The 23,619-nt window shown below is 46.2% G+C and overlaps 1 protein-coding gene across 1 annotated transcript in view; it reads left to right on the top strand.

Moving 5' to 3' along the window:
* Nucleotides 1-23,619, top strand: part of LOC138525055 (mitochondrial inner membrane m-AAA protease component AFG3L1-like) — a 587,730-nt gene that overhangs the window by 289,549 nt on the left and 274,562 nt on the right. The window contains exon 9 of the mRNA XM_069635555.1: nt 7,613-7,750. Coding sequence (XP_069491656.1) covers nt 7,613-7,750 — 138 coding nt within the window. The remainder of the gene's footprint in view (nt 1-7,612; nt 7,751-23,619) is intronic.

Below are 23,619 nucleotides of genomic sequence, written 5' to 3'. Positions count from 1 at the left end.
CCTCCCTCATCTTCGACCCCTCCTTCCTTTAACCTCCCTCAATACCACGTGGGCCCCACACCTCCATCTTCGTAGTATTGAGGAAACCAAGTCCCAGGAAAATACTGAGATGAAGAAGAGTGCCACTGAACTTTGTGTGTATCATCAGTTCAGTACTGCGTCAAGGAGGAAGGATGGAGCAATGAAGAATACATATGAGAACAATCACACGCAGTTGCTGGAGTCTGCCTATTGGTTACCCGGAGTACTAATTAGGAGAAGGATAATGTCATTTGTCAAGCCAGCCCTGAGGAACTGAGAGCGAAGTTTAAATGCTGCAGACAGAGATGCACCTAAATCAGCTGTTTGTGGACGTGGTGGGGAGATGCCATTATCTCTAGAGGTGCTGCCAAGATCTGGCAGGCCACGAGAAAGTAAAGAGAACTTAAGCACATGGAATTAATACTTGGGACGCCTCCTGGAGGGAAGCCATAGATCCCAACTTGCTGGAGCAGGGACACGAACCACAGCAGCAGCAGGAGAAGGAGAAGGAGAAGCAGAAGCTCGCCTAGAGTCAGAGAAGCCCGAAGTAGACTCAACGCAGCAAGAGCTTGAAAGTAAGGTATGGGTGCTGCCTGGGTCCATGAGAAGGGCTGGGAACCGAGCAAGGGGAGCCTAAAAGAGGGTTGGGACCCAATACAAGTTAAAGCAGATGACAAAATAAGAGTCAAGGACCCCAGCCTAAATATAAATTCAGACCTATGCCGCATCAGTAGAAACTTGGCAGGAGAGTACACCAAGTGTCCTGGAACACAATACCAAGGGGTCTGGTACCCAAGTGAACCACAGAACAAAGCCAAAGTAAATGGGTCAGGGACCCTGAGAAAACCAAGCGGAGAGAGATTGAAAACAAACTACAAACAATCATACATGGAACAGTACCTGGCAGGAGAGTACGCCAGGTCTGTTCAGTTGGACAGTGAGCGAAGTTGGGGTAAAGAGCGCAGAGCGCAACACACCAGGGACTGGTATCCATATGAGGTTGGACAAGGTCCTGTGAGGAGCCAGGAATGAGACACGGACACAGAGGACTGATGGTTTTAGCCATAAACCTTTATTGAAACAAAAAGGGGTTGGAAAATACCTCACTCTCCCTATTCTAGGAGGTATTAAGGGTTTGTCCAATGCCAAGATGTCCAAATCAAAAATGTCCTGTGTCCAAAATACTATACTCGCCCTCACACTCAAAATATTAACTCGAAGGTGAAGGGGGAAATGTCTTTGGCCTTTAAGTGTACAAATGTTCAAAAAGGAAAGGCGTAACATCAACACAAAGGTTCCAAATGGATAAGGTTCACGCTTCCAAAGGAAGGCTCCCTTCCCCTGGATTTCTGTTCACTGCACTTTAAGCTTTTAAGGGTATGAGTTTTCCTTAGGATTCGTTTGGTCAGCAAAACAACTTGTATGCAAAACAACTTGGCTGTCTTCATTTTGGTAGGATACCTGGTGTACTCTCCTCCCTCTTTAATATAATTTCAGCACAGTCTTTGGCTGTACCTGATGTATCATTATTAGGACTCTTTCATGTGATTTACTTTGCAGACTGTCCAAATTGACTTTGCCTGGCATACTCTCCGGCCAGGGCTTTCTCATATTTCGTTCAATACACTTGCAAACTTGTCTGTCTAGTATGCTCTCCTGCCAGGACTTTCTCATGTTTCACTAGGCACACTTGCAAACTTGACAACATTTTGTAGTCATTCTGTTATGTCTCTTTAGGAAACATTGAGTCTCCTATTCTTTCTCATATGCTTAATTTATTCTGATTTTCCTTCGGTAGAGCTGCCGGAGTGCCCTGTTGTCCCGTCTTCCGTTGGGTGGACTCACTGGCCCTGAGCGGCGTGTGTCGGTTCACCCGCGGTAAGCATGCAGTGGCTCCTAGGCATCCCGTTCGTTCTTTGTGGGTTTGCCGCCTCTGCTTTGTGGTTTGAGACCCTCGCAGCTCCCGGCCTCTCTTTTAGAGAGGCATGGAGTTTGCTTTTTGGTAGGCTCGGAAGTCTTCCCTTCCTCTCATGGCGTCCTTGCAGCGGACCGGCTCCTGCAGTCTCACTCTCCTTGGCCTTCTCGTTGACACATTTGGCCGGCCCCACTGACTTCTAAACAGCACAGTTGTCCCTCGGTCGGTTTTCGAGAGGATGAGATGCACCCAGCCAGCATCTTTCTCCTGTCTGCTGGTGCCACAGTTTAAATGTCCCAGCATCAAGTATGCTCTTGCAACCACTGGAGTGTAGCTTTGTGCTTCTGGCCTCTATTGATCGTCAATACTCCGCTCAGCTTCCTTGTCACAGTACTTTTACATCCAGGGAAAGAGAAGTCTGTTTTTAATTACTTGTATACAAATTATGGGAGGGTATTCTTAGTAGCTTTCATGGGGGAGTGAACGGAGTCGTAGCAAAATGCCGTTACGGTATGGGAATTGGGGAATGGAGAGGGTATCCTAAAAGGAAAATGGAGATACCATGTCTTGTCCGATGTTGTCACTCACTTGAGGGATGCCTCCCCAAATGTGATCCTCCCTCATATAGTCGCCTCCAGGGTCAGAAACTGGTAGCAGCTGCCGTCCCCATGGCACATGGGGAGAAGTCACCGCTAGGAAAGGAGTGATGACGGCGTCGGATCAATCAGTCCACAAAAGCCAGGCACAAGAGTCTGGGATCCATAGAAGACAGAGGGTCAAGAGGCTGAGGCCCAGAATAAGTCTGGGATTGACCGAGAGTATATAAAGGGGGTCTGGGACCCACACAGAAGAAAGAGAAGAGTTGTTAAAATCAGGAAGAACCTGAAACAAGCCAGAGGAGTCTGGGGCCCATGTGAAAGAGTGGTTTTGTAACTCCTAGTACCATTGGCATGAATAATAATTAATTAAGCTATAACATACATGTCATGACTGCTTTGTATATCTGTTTTTCTGTATTCTGTAATTTATATGTTGAAGTGCAAATGTACCTGCTGAAGTACTCTCCTGTAACCAACCTCTTAAGCTTTACCGCCTAGATCCTCTGCGCTATGTGCGCTTTATAAATGTCAAAATAAATAAATAAATTAGGAGAGACATTTGTTGGAAATCTGAGTTTGATAAGTCTGACAGAATAGTGCACCAGACTTGGTGTTGCAGTTTTGAGAAAAAAACAGGGGAAGAGACCCATTGCACCCCTGACATAAAGACAGTATATTTTATTAAGAAACGCTCTATACTTGAAGGTGAACCAGACTTGACACTATGTTTGGGAATTGATACTTGTGAACTGTGTTTAAGGAATCACTCGTGCTTTTGCACCACAAGCTGAACTTTAAAGGCCTGTATCGAGAGCCAGAGGAGCCTCCTTCTGCATCAAGAAGATGCAGTTTTTCTTAGTTTAGTGTAAGGGACAGAAATAGGTCTGGACACAGGACAGTGACCTTAATATTTAACGAAACATCCCGACAGTCCTTAGTGTTTTAGTTGAGGCAGGGCGACCCCTGATAGAAATAGGGCAAGATGGGTTTTTCCTTTTCTTTATTCCATAATAAACATCTTTAATTAGAAACATGCCACCACTGTGTCAGTCATACTTCTGCACTCTTACACTACATACAGCCCGTGCCAACAAGCAAGTAGTCTATTCTTGATAGCAATACCATGACCTTGTTGCCAATCCGAAAAGTAGGGCGTTTGGCCCCTCTGTTTTAGGCCTTCTCTTGGCCAACTTGGGCTTCCTGTAGAATGCACTTGCAACAGCTCCCTTACTTTCCATATATTGTGTTCTGAGATATGGAGTGGTCACTAGTCTAGCAGCTATTGGGTTCTTACCACATGATGTCCAGAATGTCCATGGGGTTACTTCGTAGCCCAGTTCGAAAGGTGAAAACCAGGTGGAGTATTGGGGTTATCCGAATAGCAAAAAGGGACCAGGGGATTAGGCTGTCCAATTCCATCCATCTTCAGCAACGACGCCTCCTGTATACACTTCCAGGTTTTTTATAATGAACAAACCCGTTGGTCTGAGGGTAGTAAATAGACGTGCAGAGAGTTTTGATTTTCCTAAGCCTTGAGCAGGGAATTGTCACTTCCTGGTTGACATATCGCAACCTTCGCCTGTGCTGTAACACTCGTGGGGACCCAGACTATTCTGGTGAGGGGTACGGTTTTCATTCTTATAGAGGCTGAGTCTGACCCCTGTGTTGAGGACATAGCATCCCACTTCTCTGACACAACATGTGACGCGTCATAACAAATAACCACTCTGACACAGTCTGTCAGTCCAAGGGTGTTTACTCAGTATCTTAAAGAATGAGTGTGCTTTCGCCAGATTTTATGGCAAACCAGTGTTTTGGGGCTGTTTGGTGCTAGGTCTCTCTCTCTCTCTCTCTCTCTCTCTCTCTCTCTCTTTCTCTCTCTGTCTCTGTCTCTGTCTCTGTCTCTGTCTCTCTTTCTCTGTCTCTGTCTCTGTCTCTCCCGCTCTGTGTCTCTCGCTCTGTGTCTCTCGCTCTGTGTCTCTCGCTCTGTGTCTGTCGCTCTGTGTCTGTCGCTCTCTCTCTCGCTCTGTGTCTGTCGCTCTCTCTCGTTCTGTGTCTCTCGCTCTGTGTCTGTCGCTCTCTCTCTCTCGTTCTGTCTCTAATACACTGGGGGTTTCCTTAAATGATGGTTCCCAGACTCCCTCAGGGCCTTCAATCTGGCGCTCTCCTTGCCCTGCTGAGTATTTTAGGGAGTACTGGAATGGTGCCTTCTTTCATTTGATGTCACTTTCTCAGTTTGCACACAGTCTCACCTGACCCTCTCCTATGCAGGGTCCCAAGATTCCACACTTCTATCCCTCTGATCCTTCACTGGCTTCCTACCTGCACACTTTGATGTTACTTCTCTTCCTGCTTCTCACTTCCTCCGCTCACTACTACCTCCTGATACCTTACTACTGTCTGATGTTTCCTTTCTTCCTCCTTCCTGCTGCTCCTCCTCCTTGTCACCAATATCACCTCTTTTCTTCTCCTACTCCACTACTTCCTCTCACTACTACTACTCCCACTCTACTGCTACTACCACTTCAACTCCCTCTACTACTACACCATTCCCACTACAACTAGCACCACCTCCACCTACTACCACCTTCTCGCTCTACTCATCTACCACCTACTGCACGCACGCCTCACTCACACGCACAAACACTCCACAGACCCCTCTCTCCAGTAACGTCCCCACTCTACCACACTCCTTTTCTGATCTCTCGGACGTCCTCCTCCACCTCCTGTTCTCACCAAACTACAATGCACACTAAACTTCACCAAGCCTTACTTTTAAATATCCCACCCCCACCAAGATTTGCTAATTTATCCTAGCCTTATCTGACTGAAGGGGTATGACAGGGAGGGAGTTGGGGAAGGTTTTTAAAGGGCTTTTAAGCTCTTCCCCTTTTGAGTAACTTTGCTTGCCATGTTCAAGTTGGGCAAATTAAATGGGGTTTGGGAGTTATCACCATCTGTTTATGGCATCCACAGAGGCCTTTTCCATATTAAATTTACCTGGTTGGGTTAATGGCTTTCCTTCTATGCATGGGCTCTTGCTAGTCCCCAGCACCCTAGCTATTGAAGTCACCTGAGGGTGTAGGTTGTGTCTGTGGGCCATCTCCAAAGGATCTTTACTGATTTAGAAACTAAGGGTTTACAGTATTGAAATGTATTTGTGTGTTACTTTTATATTGCTCCTTCTGAAGAAGGCTTATTCTAACTGACTGATAAATAAATTAATAATTGTTTATTCAAGAAACCTTATGTGTAAGTGTTTATTTGAATAATTGCCACTGTGAATCTGTGTATCTCCCCTACGGCTCACATTGACCCCTCTTGAGATCAGCCTGGCTGCTCAACACGCTACCAAAACTGTGTAGTACAAGCTTATGCCAAAGGTTGGGTTTCCTATACCTGTAGTCAGTTGTTGTAGTGCACCCAAAGGGTACTGCATACAAACTTTGCCTAACAGACACCCCACCCCTTTCCTCGGATTTCAGCCCCTTCACATATGAGACGATTGCCTGAAATCACTGAAACACCAATGTGGTTGTAGAAGGACTGGACAAATCTCATTTTAAGCATCTTAATGCGAGGACCAAAACTCGAAAACCACGTTGAAAGGCTCTAGGATGCACTGTTTGAGATATTTGCACTGCAACGCACTGCACCATGCCAAGGTGAGGCGGCGGGTGGGGGAGAGCTCACAGAAGGTCCGAGTATGCTGCAGCACGCCAACTCTCATCTCTCTTCCACGTCTGCTCTGGGGTATGTCAGCCAGCCACACCCATTCTCAGTGCAGTTTACTTCAGAGTGCAAAGCGCACATTAATCGACTCGGAACAGCGACCTACAGGATCATTGATTTTCAACAATTAATGAGTGTTTTCATGTCTGTCTTCATAACCCGTACAGGTTCTTTTTGCTAGTTGTATAACTATGATTTTGAATAACGTATTTCCAAAACAAAAGGTTACACAAGTTGGCAATTGCAAGTCTGCTATCCCAAATATTTTTACTGGTGTCTTGTTTCCTGCTTTTGCTTAACTTTTTAAAACTTTTTTTATTGGGCATTGTAAGGTGCTTCTACATCAAGAAATTGTGTTTCAAAACACCCACAGGGCAAAGGGAAGGGAATAAGGGAGCATCAAGACAATGGAATGTGATAACAGCGATGAGCAAAATACAAATACAACAGCGGTCCTACTAGGCCTTGTGAACGTTTGGATTGTGCAAGTGCAGAGAGAGAGAGAGAAGGGACGGGAAAAGGGGTGAGTGCTACAGGTTCCATAGAGGGGTGAATTGCCAGGGAACCAATCGCAAAGGCAACAGGTAATTGCAGAGAGCCAGTTGCAAAGGCAGCAGGGAGTACCAGGCAGTGCCCACTAGATGTAAGAGGGGTCACCAGCCCATACAATAAGTACAGGCATATCAGACAACAGGCCAAGTGGTGCCCAAGTGCAGTGGGAGGGTGAATGCTGCTGGCGATCTGACAGAAGGCCAGGAACCAGAAGGACACAGGCCACCAATCGCAGCGACTGTGGGGTTTAGCATGAGAGGGAAGGAGGAGAAGAGGAAGGTCTTGAGGTGCTTGCAGAAATTGAGGAGATCTGGCTGAAGACAGAGAGAAAGGGGGAGGCTGTTCCAGAGGAGGGAGCCAGCAGAGGAAGAGGCACGGCCGTCCGTTCTCTGCTTAGAAAAAACACTTGACAAGCAGAGAGTTGGAGCCAGAGGTTTGGAGGGGTCTGGAAGGAAAGTTATTTGGTGAGAGCAAGTTGCAGGTAGCGTAGACCCCAGACAGGCATATGGATGATGCAGAGGGATTTAAATTTGATCCTTGCAGCAACCGGGAGCCAGTGGAGAGATTTTAGGGCTGGAGAGATACGGTCCCTTGCCTTGGGGCCAAGGATAAGTCATGCAGCCCTATTCTGGATTAGCTGCAGGGGGCTTAGAGAAGAAGGTAGATTGAGGAAGAGGCTGTTAAAATAGTCCAGCCTGGAGAGTATCAGAGCTATAACTTTCATACTATTCTCTGTAAATTGACATATGGTCTGCATTACTCTTCATACAAAAATGTTTTTCTTTTTATCCAGGGAGCCATTCTCACAGGTCCACCTGGTACCGGAAAGACCTTACTAGCCAAGGCAACAGCTGGAGAGGCCAATGTTCCATTCATCACTGTGAATGGGTCGGAGTTCTTAGAAATGTTTGTTGGTGTTGGACCTGCTAGGGTGAGTCCGAAAATGTGCATGCCACAATTTAGAGGTTGGTTTTTCATAAAATTCTTTAGAACTGAAAAATAGTCATGTGTTGGGGATTGTGGGACTTTGGGTAAATGAGGTTTGAGAGTTTTGGGAATTTCATTATAGGGTGCATCTCTTAATGATGTACTGATTGTTTGGTGAAATATTTGAATACTTTTTGTTCATACTGCTAAATTTCTTCTTTTGTACTGCCTCCATTTCATTTAGCTCAGCCAATTACCTCTTGGTTGTAATGATGGAGGCCTTTCAATAATGGTTACTACTTTGTACAGTAGTGTGTTTCTTTTTTAGTTGTATCACCCCTCATTGAAGGCTCTCTAACTGCTGGTTTATTAGTTCTGAAATGCTCATTACATTTGTATTGTTATGAATGCCCCATCTCATGAGCTTTCTGTATTTGTATGATCTTTGTTTTCATGTAATTGTATTCCTTTTGAGAACAGTGCAGCACTTCCATGATATTGATTTTTGATGGATATGGACAGTGTACACAGTGGCTGCTTTTAGACCATGAGACAGGCCTTACTCTGGCACGAAAATGAAAGATTTTCCCAGGAAAGTGAAAGTAGCTAGAGTGACTGCTACTTATTCAGACCATTTTATCCTTTTAGGGGGAGCATTGTTGGGAAATGTTCCCCAAGACCCGGTGATTGATCTAAGTAAACTACTGATGTAATACTTAGGAAGCATGGGGTCGTTTTTGGTGCTTGGACAATTCAGGCTGATGTCTCAGTATATTGTTATGCGGGAAGCGGGGTAAATAAGAATACATGGTTTATAATTAGACTCATTGTACATGAAAGGGATAACCTATTAGATTTGTGTAGCCCACCAGAATTGTATGCATGTTCTTATCCAAGGGTGCAGGTAAGTCTGTCAGGGTCCTTAGCCCTGTACTATTCATGTTTCACTAGTGACTGCAGTACTATGTTACTTGTAATATTTGGGATGTACATGCACTCGTCTAGCATCCCCTCATAACTCCCTAAGATACAGTACATTCTTCTCCAAACAATACAAACTCACAAATGTACTCCACAGGATTGAAAGTACAGATGGGGCAAGTCTGTCATCCTAGTTTACCATTTCTTTATATAGGTAACGTGAAAACCTTTGTCTATGGGATGCCTCTTGGTCTGCTCCCCTTAAAGTCAATAGTGCAATCATGACACAAATGCTTGTACTGCAATCAAGTCATCTGCGTAAAAAGATTCTTTGCTGAATTATATTAGCACATGGAGATCATTATTAGCCTCCTCTCAGCCAATCAGAATGTTCAGAGAGCAGTCAATCACTACTGGTACCGAATGCATTCTGAATTTGAAACCAGACTGGGGAAACAAAGTAATTTCCAGATGGCATTTAATGAGACCCTTCCTCTTTAGGAGGACCTGTTTTTTCACTGAAACAACATATTTAACATACCAAAGAGAAAGCTAAAGCATGGGACAATACTTTCAATTTCTTATTGAGAAACCGTTTACTTCTACACAATACCTAATGCATTGTTCCTGTTAAACCATCTCAAGTTTAACCACGTTTGTAATTGAAATGCTTAACTTATGAAGATATCCCTGTTATTTCTTTTATTAAGACCTATGGTTTATTACAAACCGTTCTCTCTAAAAGCCACATAGAAAACAAAGTATTTAGCATCATCAACAATATAAAATTCCCTAAATTGCGTACATCTAATGAAATTAATTTCTTTAAAACCAATCTTAACTTTTTATTTCCAACAAGGTTGCTCCATTACTTTGTATCTTCTTGTTGAAAAACCTCATTTAAAAACGTTATCAATCTAAAAATGTATATAAATGTTTCTCCCAATAAAAATATTGACCACCACTCTTGAACCGTATAGGTTTTCTTATCAACAAAGCTTCCCAAATGTCTAGTTCTTAAAATAGTCAAGCCCATACATAATACAATGTTTCAGCTGTCCCAACAATGCCACAAAATCGTGTTGCCATAGCTTTTTCTTGACCAGGCCTGGATTCGTCTCTTAACGTTTCCTAATTGATGCCCAGATAATTAAGAATGCCCAAAATCTTGTTTTCCATTGCTTTAGAAATGTAAAATCCTCCCCCATGATGTTGCCAAGCAATATCTGATACAGGAGAGGTGTTTTCAGTATGACACATTTCCTATATAAAGAGAGTTTTCCACACTGTTAATGCATATGACGAGATCAACGCCAATTCATACCTGATATCTGATGTGGGAACTCTTCTCAGTAGGCGAGGTACGCGCCTCCAGAATGTACCCTCAAACGATGGCCACAGTTTCCATGAGGCGGACAGAAAGGACTATGCACCATAAATTGGGATCGGGATAACTTTTGCTTTATAAAATGTACAGATGGAACATTTTCCGTATTTGTTTTGTACCAACAGACCCTGGGATGTCAAGGTCTTGATTTTCGCTTCTACATCAAGAAATTGTGTTTCGAAACACCCACAGGGCAAAGGGAAGGGAATAAGAGAGCATCAAGACAATGGAATGTGATAACGGCGATGAGCAAAATACAAATACAACAGCGGTCCTACTAGGCCTTGTGAACGTTTGGATTGTGCAAGTGCAGAGAGAGAAGGGACAGGAAAAGGGGTGAGTGCTAGAGGTTCCATAGAGGGGTCAATTGCCAGGGAGCCTCAATTGTCAGGGATCATCATTGAAATTTGAGTTTATGCTTGTGCCCATGCAAGTTATCGTATTTACCCGAGTCAGTTTATCCAGACCTAAAAACCATCTGAAGGGGTGTCTTTTCCTACTTCTCAAAGAGGGCAGGGTCAAGGTGTTTTTTTTAAAATGTATTTTTTTTACAGCGTTTAACTGTAGACCGTTTCTTTTCCAACATATTCTTGTAGGCTAGATAGCCTTCGTTGGAGACCTCTGGGGGGGTGGGGGGGGGGTCTGGTCGATGAAGACCAAATCATCAGCGTCGAAAACCCATGCCAGAGGATGGCCATTAATTTTGGAAGGAAATACCGGCGTAAGATTCAGTGTCTCGTGCAAATCCGATAAAAAAAATGTATTAATTGGGGCCAGCGGGCAACCCTGTTTCATTCCTTTAGATGGTAAAATCTCCTGGGAACTCAGTCCAATCTGTACCGTAGTCTATGTATTAATGGGCCTTAATTGCCAATAACGGGTCAGACTGGTAATCCTAAGCCTTCAATTTGGCCTACAGGGTTTGCCTGTCACTGTCAAAGGCTTTCCTAAGGTTAATAAAAGCCAGATAGATTTTTGTCCCGTTTTTTATGGGTTTCATTTTTAGGAGATTTAAGAGGAACTGGTTCAATCGGGTGCCTACACCTTATACAACATCCACCCACGTTGCTGGCCCAACTATGAAGGTGTTTAGTATTATTGCCGCAAACAGCTTGCCCAATACATCCAAAAGGGCAATCGGGCGGTAGTTGTTGGGGTCCGCCCTATTGCCTCTTTTAACTATAGGAACTATGGTTGCTGAACTCCAGGGGTCGGGAACGACTTCCAGGCGCATTACATGTTCAAATATTCTGAAAATCAAATGAATCCAGATCTCGGGGGGCCACTTTAATCATGGTATTCGTGAGGCCATCCGGGCCTGGAGCTCTCGACGAATTTGCTTTCTTAATGAAAATGTCCCAAGTCACAAGTGTCAAACGGAATGAGCCTCGGCCCGTTAGCATTCTTTACTGGTTTTTATTTACTTTCCCTTTTGGTCCAAACAATTTACAAAAAATGTTTACCCATTTGTCCTCTGTCACCACCACACTTGTCAAGAGCGCGGACTGAGAGGGAGTTCCCCTATTGAACAACTGCCAGATTTCTTTGGAGTTTCTCTTCTCTATTGCCCTCAACATGGATTCAGCGTCTGACTGAAGGATTTGAACTCTGTACATGATCAGCCAGTTCTTGTATTTATGCTTCCTGTTTCTGAAGAAGTTCCATAGCAAATTCGTATTTTGAGGAATTGATTTCCCATAAATCCAACCATAGCAGTTTTTTTGTACTGGCAATCATTTCATCATGTTTGTTTATAGTTAAAAATCGGTTTACCCACTTTTCTATTTGGAACCATGAAATCAAGGAATAACGGAACGTAATTCACTCCCCCTTGACTACCTCTCAGCATTTTTATATTTAGACAGTGGAACAGAGACATCCTCTGGATGTATGCGCAATCTATTTCTTCCCTCCAAAATGTCAACCCTCGTTGGATAATACTCCAATCTACCAATTGTCTGGATATTACATGTCATTCAAAAGAAGGTAAAGGTCACTTTTCGTCGTGTCCATCATCTCTTAAGACCTTAAATATTTCATCAAATTGTCGGAAACTAAGAAATAATCTAGAACGGCCGATTTAATCCTGTTTGACCAAGTTTGTGTGCCGGGAGAATGCCCCATAATTTGACCATTTAGCATCTCACAGTCTCTAATTTCTATTGCGGCAATCCAACCTGCAGCTCTGGCACGTGACTTATTTACTACAACATAAAAATCCTTAATGTTACCTCTTTCATCCAAACATGGAATATTCAGGTCACCACATATGATTAAAAAAGGAGGATTTGATTGACCTGTATAGTTACCACCAATCTCCATCACAGAGTCTACAAAGTAATTAGACGTTATTGCGTCTGGGTTCCAGTATACATTGAGAATCAAAACCTGTTGAGCTTTCTGAGCAGTACCTTAGCCGAATAATAACAAAGTTCCTTGGATAAAAGCATCAAGGTTCCAAAATAAAAACTTCAAAACCCATGCCACCCAAACAGGGTCTCCCCTGCGCTTCTATATAGGCAGGATTAAGATGAGCGCTAAAGCCAACAAAAGGTGCAGACAACCCTGTCTCTGGAAGCACAATACACCGAAAGTTGAAAAATCATTTTCAATGTTATTAATAAATGCATAAAAACATGTGTTCCATGATGCAATGGTCCAACCCCCACCCAATATTGAAATTTGATATTTCTTGCGTGAGTTGGGGGTCTCTGTCATCTGAGTCCACTGGTCAGATTGAAATGCTTTAGGGCAGGGTCCCAAAAGTTCTTTCATTTTTCGGTCCACTCTGTTGGTACAACTAAATGCAGCCTTTAAAAGATTTGTAACATTTACACTGGAGCTATTCAGGTTTTTCTCACTATTCTTTGCAGGTTTATTCATTTTTTCCCCGCCTTTTGGTGATCTAGAATTTTCGAAGACCAAGGTTTTCCTTTTAGATGTTAGATTTGTCATGATGCCTACCTCCAAGGAGCCAGGTCCGACCCAGCAACCCCAGAGGCAGGCATCATTCCCCCCCACGGAAGTGCCAGCGGGCCCAAGCTGGGGCCCTTTGGACACAGTCCTGGCGCCTTAGGCACCAGGCTCATGGTAGACCCCTGTCCTGGCGCCTTAGGCGCCAGGCTCATAAAGCTAGACATGTGTTCAAGTGTTTTAATGTGCACTTACCTGATGCAGACCATGCTGCTACATCCAGGCCCTCTTGAGGCCTGAATGGAACTACTTTACCTGTGGGACTACTTTCCACCTGGGTGTGGTCGGTGGAAGGATACATACCTGGAACTTCTTCCAAAGCTATTTAAACCACGCCCGATCAGCAACTCACGCTTCGCGTTGTTCTGCTCCTCGCAGCTGGACGCTCACCGTGTCAGCTCCTGCATCTGGACTTCAGCCACGCCTGTCAGCATCCTGGGTTGCCTGCAAAGGGAGATAAGAGAGAATTGGGGAGAAAGAAGACCTTACCAGCTAAAGCTGCATCACGGAGACATCACACCGACGATCCTGAAAGGGAAGACATCATTTAAAAAGCATTTCGCTTCGATCGCTGCAGCGCTGCATTTCACTCACCTTTCCTGGGCGCCTCCATCTTCAGCAGCGATCATCCAGATCCGCACCCACTTCTCAGAGCCTAGAGAGAAAAAGACAAGAAAACAAGGTGAGAGAAGGAAGGGAATAGGAAAGGCTCAGTTTCCTTCTAAGACTTACCTGTTGGGTTATTCCCATTTCATTTCGGGTCCTGCCACTTCCTGGCATTCCGGACCCCGGCCCCTATGGTGAAAAAAGACAAGGACATTGAATGAGCGAATGCAAAGACATTACCTGAACGCTCATCCAGAACTTACCTGTCATTTACTGGAACTGCACGTTTCACTTCGGGTCGGCGCCATATCTCCGGCATTCCGAACCCCGGCCCCTAAGGGGAAAAAAGACATAAGCATTAGCGCTTGCTGCAATAAGACAATGAACATTATTATTAAGCTTGAACTTTTGAACTTGCAACAGAACTCTTACAGCGCCTCACCTGAATAGTCGAGCTTATTTTGAACTCCCATCAAACCTCAATCCAGTGAAGTAACTGGGTTTCAACGCGCCCCTGCATCAGAAGCAGGATGGAGAACTCATCCTTCCAGACCGTAAGGGGAATATTCCTGCGAGCCAGAAAAGACCAGAGTAGAGGGGCCCTTCCAGTCCATCTTCAGAGTCCTGCGCTTCACCACTGAAGAAGCATCAGCACTCGAAGCCAGACTTGCGCCTCTGTGGGAATCAGCTGAGCGTGACAGAACGCAAAGCCTACCCACAATTTCCCACCCGGGCGCTATGGAGACTTCCGAGACAGATCAGCTGGCCCAGCTTTTGGGGGAATTACAGGCAGCAGTGCACTCAGCCAGCCAGGAGACTAACGCTCTCAAAAGAGAACTGATCCTATCAAAGGAAAGAACAGATGACCTGGCCAAAAGGTTATTGCAGGCCCAGGCAGGGCACACTCCTTTACCTAATTCCGGAGGTACTTCCACATCAATGGGTTTGAATAACTCGGTTCAAATCAATCTACCTGGACACATGCCTTTGGCCCCGCCTGAACGTTTTGCGGGGGATCCCAAGAAATATGCCGTCTTTATGAACCAATGTCGTTTACACTTTCTATGCAGACCCGGGGCCTTCCCTAACGACCAGACCAAGGTAGCCTTTATACTATCTTAGCTCAGTGGCAGTGCTGCCGATTGGTCTATTCCATTGGTAAATCAGGATGATCCCATTCTCCAGGATTTTCAGGGCTTCCAGGCCAGCATGGAAAGATTGTTTGCTCGACACTCTCAAGGACAGGCCCTTGATAACGAACTGCTATCCTTACGACAAGGTAATCAGGATCTCCTGTCCTACGTTGCCACCTTTAATAGACTGGTTGTGGAAACTGGATGGCCAGAAAACAAAAAGATCACATTGTTTCATCGAGGCCTGCGCGGAGAGCTTAAGGATGTTCTAGCTCAGATTGTAAATCTACCCCAGGTCTGCGCAGACTACATAGACTTGGTGGTTCAACTTGATCACAGACTTCAAAATAGAAAAGCAGATCGGTTCAAGTACGAAACCCGAGTACCGATCAAAACCCACGCTAACTCCAAGAGTCCCGACGTATCCGAACCTATGCAAATTGGCGGTGTTAAAGGACCATTAACGCAGAAGGAACGAGAGAGAAGGCGGCAAATGCAACTTTGTCTGTATTGCGGGACTTCCGGTCACTTTCTTCGAAATTGTCCGGTTAAACCACCTAAGAAGGTGGTTGGAGCCACTGATAACGATTTATTGACACCTGATTCGGGAAACGACCTAGCCCGACAAGCGTAGGGGTCCGCTTGCCGAGCTTGAAAACAAACTCTTTGACCTCGCATTTTGTCATGCCAATGGTGCTCGTGGACCCAAAACAGCCTCAGCAGTTGCATGCTATAAAAGCGTACATCAACAGTGGAGCTATTGGAAATTACATAGACCGTGAATTGGCTTCTAGGATTAAGCTCCCTCTCCGCCCGAAAGTAACCCAAGATGTCATTATTACAGTAGATGGAACCGAAATAGCCTCAGGGCCTGTAACGCATTCCACTGTTGAAATGACACTGGTGGGTCAGGATGGACATCGGGAAGCAATCGTGTTTGATGTGATCAAGGCCCCACAATTTCAAGTAATCCTTGGAATTCCTTGGTTAGAAACACATAATCCCAGAATTGACTGGCGAGCAAAGAAGATACGTTTTCCTGATTGTGAACCAACTTGTTATCCAAGAAATCCAGTTATGGGTCTAGCCTCAGCAACTTCCACCCCTGTACAGCTACCGTCAGAATACCAAGAATTCCAAGACGTTTTTCAGAAGGAACATGCTAACACGTTACCTCCCCATCGGTCTTATGATTGCCAAATCGATCTGGTACCCAATGCTCAACTACCTTGTAGTAGGATTTATGCTTTTACGGAACCTGAGAACCTGCATCTGCGTCAGTATTTAGATCAGTACCTAGCCAATGGTTTTATTCGCCCGTCCAAGTCTCCTGTCTCCTCAGCTCTGTTCTTCGTGCCGAAAAAAGAGGGCGACCTCAGAACATGTATAGACTATCGCGCCCTAAATCAAATAACGATTAAGAATCGTTATCCTCTGCCCCTGATCCCTGAGCTTATCGACCAGGTGAAAGACGCTTGTGTGTACACCAAGTTAGATCTCCGAGGAGCTTATCACCTGGTGCGTATAAAAGAAGGCGACGAATGGAAGACTGCATTCCGCACCAAATTTGGGCTCTTCGAATATCAGGTGATGCCCTTCGGTTTGTGCAATGCACCTGCCGCCTTTCAATACTTTATGAATGATGTTCTTCGGGAACTTATCGATGTCTGTGTCATTGTTTATATTGACGACATCCTGGTGTACTCTTCTTCAGAATCCGATCACAGAAAACATGTTAGGGCAGTTCTTGAGAAATTGCGCCAGCACAATTTGCAAAGCTCGAAAAATGCGTTTTTCATACCACAGAAGTGGAGTTTCTCGGATTCATCCTGACACCTCAAGGAGTCCGAATGGACTCGCGAAAGGTGGACGCCATCCTCAAATGGCCATCTCCTAGCTCGGTGAAGGGAGTTCAGAGCATGCTCGGCTTCGCCAATTTCTATCGAAGATTCATCCCGGAATTTTCCCGAACAGTCCAACCCATCACAGCTCTCCTAAAGAAAAACAAACGCTTTGAATGGACTCTTGAGGCCGAACAAGCCTTTCAGGACCTGAAAACTAAATTCACCTCTGCACCTGTATTGAAGCACCCGCACCCAGATCTCCCTTACATTGTGGAAACCGACGCATCCAGTTCGGCCATGGGAGCTGTCCTGTCGCAAAGAGACCCAGAAACTAACCAACTACACCCTGTGGCCTTTTGGTCCAGGAAATTTTCTCCTCCTGAAATCAACTACGCAATTACCGACAAAGAGTTACTGGCTATTAAATCTGCTTTCAAGGCTTGGCGTCACTACCTTCTCGGGGCAAGACACACCATCACCGTAATTACGGACCACAGAAATTTACAGTATTTAAAGACGGCCAAAGCTCAATCTTCACGACAACTCCGATGGGCTCTATTCTTTGCGGAATTTGATTTTGTAATTACCCATCGCCCTGGCTGCAAGAATGGTAAAGTGGACGCCTTATCCCGGATTGGCATGGAAGAACCCAATTCGAGTTTAGAACCTGTGCCAATCATACCTGAACAAAGAATCTTAGGCCTAACTTCATTGCAAACTATTGAGGACATCCAAACCCAAGTAAAACAACTTCTAGACTCTTCAGCCTTACTGGAATGGAGTCAAAAGGGTCCTCATTACACCGTTAAGGATGATTTACCCTACTTCAAGGAGCGGTTGTTTCTGCCAAGTAAAGAATTGCAAGAACTTGTTATTGCCCATCATCATGAAACATTAATGGAAGGACACCCTGGTATCGCTAAAACGGAGGAAAAAATCAAACGCCACTTCTGGTGGCCTTCTTGGAGAAAAGACATAAAGTCTTTTGTATTGTCTTGCGGAATTTGTGCCCAAAACAAGGGTCAAAAGAAAAGGCCAGCCGGCCTACTTCAACCCTTGGATATTCCACCGGCACCATGGCACACCTTGCCAATGGACTTTATAACTGACCTGCCTCCTTGTGCTGGTTACAACACTATCCTTGTAATTGTGGATCTATTCTCCCAAATGTCCCACTTTATCCCTTTAAAAGGCTTGCCTTCAGCTTCCACCTTGGCCAAGGAATTTCTGGAGAATATAGTTTGCATACATGGTTTCCCTTCCATATTAGTCTCGGATCGTGGAAGTCAATTTATCTCCCGTTTTTGGAAGAAGTGTTGCCAACTAGCACAAATAGATGTGCGGTTATCCACCAGCCACCACCCCCAGACCGACGGACAAACCGAGAGAACCAATCAGACTCTCGAGCAATATCTTCGATGCATGTTACACCAATCCAAGTCAAATTGGAAAGACATCCTTTGGATCGCAGAATATGCATACAACAATTCAGTGCATTCTGGAACCGGACAAACTCCTTTTTATACTTTGTATGGTCACCATCCTCGGACCTCTGACCTAGACCCACCTCTGACCCTGGAAATGCCCGCAGTAAATCATCTGCATTTCACAATAACCCGAGCCTTCAAAGAAGTTGCAAATCATTTACAGCAAGCCAAGAAAAAGTATAAAGAAAACGCTGATTTGCACCGAAGTAAAACTCCTCCTTACCAAGTAGGAGACCAGGTATGGCTAGCAACGAAACATTTACCCCTCAAGGGCCCGCGAACCTTCAATCCCAGATTCATAGGACCTTATCCCATCAAGGCTATAATCAATCCCGTGGCCTTTAAACTGGATTTACCGTCTAACATGCGTATTCATCCAGTTTTTCATGCATCACTTTTGAAGCCAGTACAACCAGGGACCCGACTGTCCAAGCCTCCAGACCCAGTTCAAATTGAAGGGGAATTAGAATTCGAAGTTAAAGACATTTTAGACTCCAAGGTGTTAAAGTCAAAACTCTTCTATCTTGTTGACTGGAAGGGATATGGACCTCAGGCGAGATCGTGGGAGCCTAGTAACCATGTTCACGCACCTCGATTAATACAAAGGTTCCACCGGAGATTTCCGAACAAGCCAAAACCCCCGGAGGGAACAACCTTGGGAGGGGCCTTGAGGGGGGGTACTGTCATGATGCCTACCTCCAAGGAGCCAGGTCCGACCCAGCAACCCCAGAGGCAGGCATCATTCCCCCCAGGGAAGTGCCAGCGGGCCCAAGCTGGGGCCCTTTGGACACAGTTCTGGCGCCTTAGGCACCAGGCTCATGGTAGACCCCTGTCCTGGCGCCTTAGGGGCCAGGCTCATAAAGCTAGACATGTGTTCAAGTGTTTTAATGTGCACTTACCTGATGCAGACCATGCTGCTACATCCAGGCCCTCCTGAGGCCTGAATGGAACTACTTTACCTGTGGGACTACTTTCCACCTGGGTGTGGTCGGGGAAGGATACATACCTGATGGGTGGAAGGATACATACCTGGAACTTCTTCCAAAGCTATTTAAACCACGCCCGATCAGCAACTCACGCTTCGCGTTGTTCTGCTCCTCGCAGCTGGATGCTCGCCGTGTCAGCTCCTGCATCTGGACTTCAGCCACGCCTGTCAGCATCCTGGGTCACCTGCAAAGGGAGATAAGAGAGAATTGGGGAGAAAGAAGACCTTACCAGCTAAAGCTGCATCACAGAGACATCACACCGACGATCCTGAAAGGGAAGACATCCTTTTAAAAGCATTTCGCTTCGATCGCTGCAGCGCTGCATTTCACTCACCTTTCCTGGGCGCCTCCATCTTCAGCAGCGATCATCCGGATCCGCACCCACTTCTCAGAGCCTAGAGGGAAAAAGACAAGAAAACAAGGTGAGAGAAGGAAGGGAATAGGAAAGGCTCAGTTTCCTTCTAAGACTTACCTGTTGGGTTATTCCCATTTCATTTCGGGTCCTGGCATTCCGGACCCCGGCCCCTATGGGGGAAAAAAGACAAGGACATTGAATGAGCGAATGCAAAGACATTACCTGAACGCTCATCCAGAACTTACCTGTCATTTACTGGAACTGCACGTTTCACTTCGGGTCGGCGCCATGTCTCCGGCATTCCGAACCCCGGCCCCTAAGGGGGAAAAAAGACATAAGCATTAGCGCTTGCTGCAATAAGACAATGAACATTATTATTAAGCTTGAACTTTTGAACTTGCAACAGAACTCTTACAGCGCCTCACCTGAATAGTCAAGCTTATTTTGAACTCCCATCAAACCTCAATCCAGTGAAGTAACTGGGTTTCAACGTGCCCCTGCATCAGAAGCAGGATGGAGAACTCATCCTTCCAGACCCTAAGGGGAATATTCCTGCGAGCCAGAAAAGACCAGAGTAGAGGGGCCCTTCCAGTCCATCTTCAGTGTCCTGCGCTTCACCACTGAAGAAGCATCAGCACTCGAAGCCAGACCTGCGCCTCCGTGGGAATCAGGTGAGCGTGACAAGATTTCCGTTTACGACTTTCGTATTACAGGGTTCCCGTTGGTCAGCAATTCAGCCAATTGATATCCTAAAGGAAGGAGCAAATGAGCCATTTCTAACAATCAAGCTTTAATCACGCTAGACTTTGAATGGAGAATCACTTTATCCATTTTTCGATTCATTAGGAAATTCTACTGTCTTGATACCCTCCGTATTGATAAAGCGAAGGACGGGGATGTGATAAAATAACTGCAAAACATTGTGGTTGTTAAAAAATCAGACCTTCATCCATTGATGTTATATGGTCCAAAAAGAGATTTCCCTCAGTGTCTTTCCTGGCTGAGTTTCACCCCAAGTTTCATTTATCATATCTTAAAAATGTCAACTTTGAGCCTCGATCTTGTCTGTCAGTGATTACATTTTCACTATTAACAGCTTTATCCTTGTTGGATGTTATTCCCCGAATTGGATTTCCCCTCAACCATGTTACATCTTTCATCTAGTTTGAAGGGCAGATTTTCATCAGGATTGGATCTTTCACCATCTCACCCTTGTAACTCCCCGTCAGGTTGCTCATTTGCACCTCATGCTATAAATTCGTAATGTCTTCCTCTTAGTCACCCACAAAGTATGTTGATAAATCTAGCATGTCAACTTCATCTTGTGCTATTGTCTGCATCCCTTTAGAGATTTTAGATGGGATCACCTCTTGGGATTGCGATTAGTCCTGTACTAATCCAGGAACATTATTATTTTTTTTTCCAGACTTGGTTTTGGAAAGGGGGCAGTGTTGATATGTTGCGCAAGAACTGCCTTGCTCCATTAGATTTCCATCTTCTAGCTTGCTGAATGTTTTTGGTCTTCTTTACTGGGGTATCCTCCTAGTTACATTTATTAAGTAGTTTTCTCTTTTTCCTCTTTTGAAAGATCAGGTATGGATCCTCCGATAAAACATTGGTAATTATAGTACCAGTTGTTATAGCAATAATTAGATGGAGAAGATTTTACCAGATTATTGATTTAGGAAAAGACTGCTGGAAGCACTTTTGTTGACAGTTGGATCTTCACTAAGCAAAAGAGAACTTTCAGTAAGAGCCACTGCAGAATGTTGATCAATTTCCGCTTTAGAGCACCTTTTGGTTAGGTTGCACTATAGGCAGGTTAGTTGTATGTAACACTGAGACCGTTAAATGTCATCCTAAACATTCGGTTTGTGCCTCCTTTTTATTTTTTTTTCCCCAGCAGTGCACCTAATCAAAGATTCCTGACGTTTCTTCTGTAATTGCATAGAGGTTGCCGCTTAGTGATCCACTCTCACTTGTAGGGAAAGTAACAAATTCCACATACATCATCTTCAAATGGATCATAGCGAGGAGGGACGCTTGGTCCTTCTAATTCTCATTAATGGTTTCATATAATTTAAGGCATGGTGCCAAAGAGACCGTTAACACCACCATAACATTACAGTGGATTTGAAAAGGTGTGAAATTTAGAGGGCTTGCCGCCGCTACAGTAATTGTAGGGGAAAAGATAGAATCAAGCGATGAAGAAGATGCATCTGGGGGGCGTGGCTTGGTTGGCCACGTAGGAGGCTGTGCCTTTGCGGAGCTCCGTAGATCCTGTATTGATCCTGAGGAGATGGAGCGCGTGCAGTGACCAGCCGGCGCTGCAAAATTACACATACGTGTAAGAACATTGAGGCGACATTCGCTGAAAGTTTGGTGTGTGGGGAATGCTCGGAGCTCGAGTTATCCTCACCGTGTTGCAGTGGGTCCCGGACCGAGGACACAGACAAAAAGGGCGGCCAGCACAAAGAAGAGGACGGGAGCCGCGAGGGAGCCGCTGCGGTCTTGGGCTTAGGACCTGTGAGACCCCCGTAACGAACTTTACGTTCGCCGCCGAAGGGCAGATCGAGGAGCGGAGCAGGAGTGCTGGGAGTGAGCACTTTGGGGGCCGCGGACAAGACTGACTCGCGGGCTGTGGAGATCCCGCTGGGCGACCTGCCCGCGGTGACGGGGCCGTGGCGGAGTTGCTATAAGCTGCCGGCGCCCAAGCAGATACATTGTTGCAGCGTGAGGGAGAAAGCCAACGCGGTCCTCACTGGCAACAAAGTCGCTGTGGATCCTGCGTACTCGCGGGGGCGGCTGTTGCTGCGAGTCGCCTGACAGTGTGCCCGTTCGAGGAGGTGGAGAAAAGGGCTGCGGATCTTCCGTGTGCCCCCGTGGGCCTTTGAACTAGATCGCCTGATGGGAGGGCGCATGTGAGCACCGGGGGATGCGCTGGGCCCCCCTTGAAGACATTGGGAGCAGTGGAGGCTGTGCTGAGAAAGGGCCCAAGTTAAGTGTGCACTGGATTGCTGGCACTGTGCCCGCATATGGAGGGGGTGGCACGAGCTTCTTGAACGGGCTGATTTGGACCTTTGCAAGCCCCTTGCACCCACGGGGGCCCCCCCGGAATATTGGAATAGGAGCCCCACAGTGGAGACTACCCCACAAAACGCATGACTTTGGGATTGTGAACTTGAGGCACCAAGGCACCGTGGAGTGCTGTTCATAGATCATGCATGGCAGAGCCCAGTAACTTAACGCCAGGGGTGCGCGAGCATGTGGGAGGACACAGCCCACTCGGGGCGTATGCTGCAGGCGAGCGCAGGGTTGAACAGCAGAGGGTGGTCAGCGACCACGCGAACAGTGGAGTGAGGAGCAGCACGGTGAGACCGTGTCCAACTGACGCGACAGGATGTCCACCAAGTGGTGAGACCCCGGATCAAGCAGCCCACGATGGAGGCCTACACCAAGTCGCCCCCGGGCGCGGAGGGGGGGCAAGAGTAAAGAGACCCCTGCGGCGGCGGGGGACCCACCGGGCACAATCCAGGAGGTGCTGGCAGCAATTGCTGATTTGAAGGTGGCCTGGGAAACGAAGCTGGGCCTAGCCATGAAAGAGCTGCAGGAGGGCCTGGACCTCAAGATCGGAGCGGTCCAGGAAGAGGTGAACCTGCTGCGACAGGACGTGCGAACGATCGCAGAGCTCACTGGGGCACTGGAAAAGGAGTTGACCCCGAAAAAGGAGGCGTGTGCTGCACATGCTAAGGAGCTGCATGCTCTAGTGCAGCGAGTTGGCAACCTGGAGGATAGAGCGGAGCAAGCAGAAGGGCGCGCCAGACGCAACAACATTCGTATAGTGGGTGTACCGGAAGGGATTGAAGGACCGAACCCCACGGAATACGTCGAAACCATGCTCTTGCAGGAGATAACTGGCGGGGAGCTGACCTAGGGGTTCGCGGTAGAAAGGGCACATAGGGCCCTGACCAGGAGACTGGCCCGGGGGCCCCCGCCGCAGACACTGATCGCGAAGATCTTGAATTATCGTGACCGCGAGAAGATTCTTGAATTTTTCCGGAAAGGAGGAACGATAGAAAGAGGGTCAGCGAAAATAACGGCGTACCCGGACTACACGCTCCTAGTGCAGCGGAATCGAATGAACTTCCGAGCGGTAAAGAGGAGGCTCAGAGAAGCAGGCC

The sequence above is a fragment of the Ambystoma mexicanum genome, chromosome 1q (genome assembly GCF_040938575.1).
Source record: "Ambystoma mexicanum isolate Mex_15411 chromosome 1q, UKY_AmexF1_1, whole genome shotgun sequence".
Classification (NCBI taxonomy): domain Eukaryota; kingdom Metazoa; phylum Chordata; class Amphibia; order Caudata; family Ambystomatidae; genus Ambystoma; species Ambystoma mexicanum.
The sequence above is the reverse complement of the archived record's forward strand: the minus strand, read 5'-3'. Positions and strand labels throughout refer to the sequence as shown.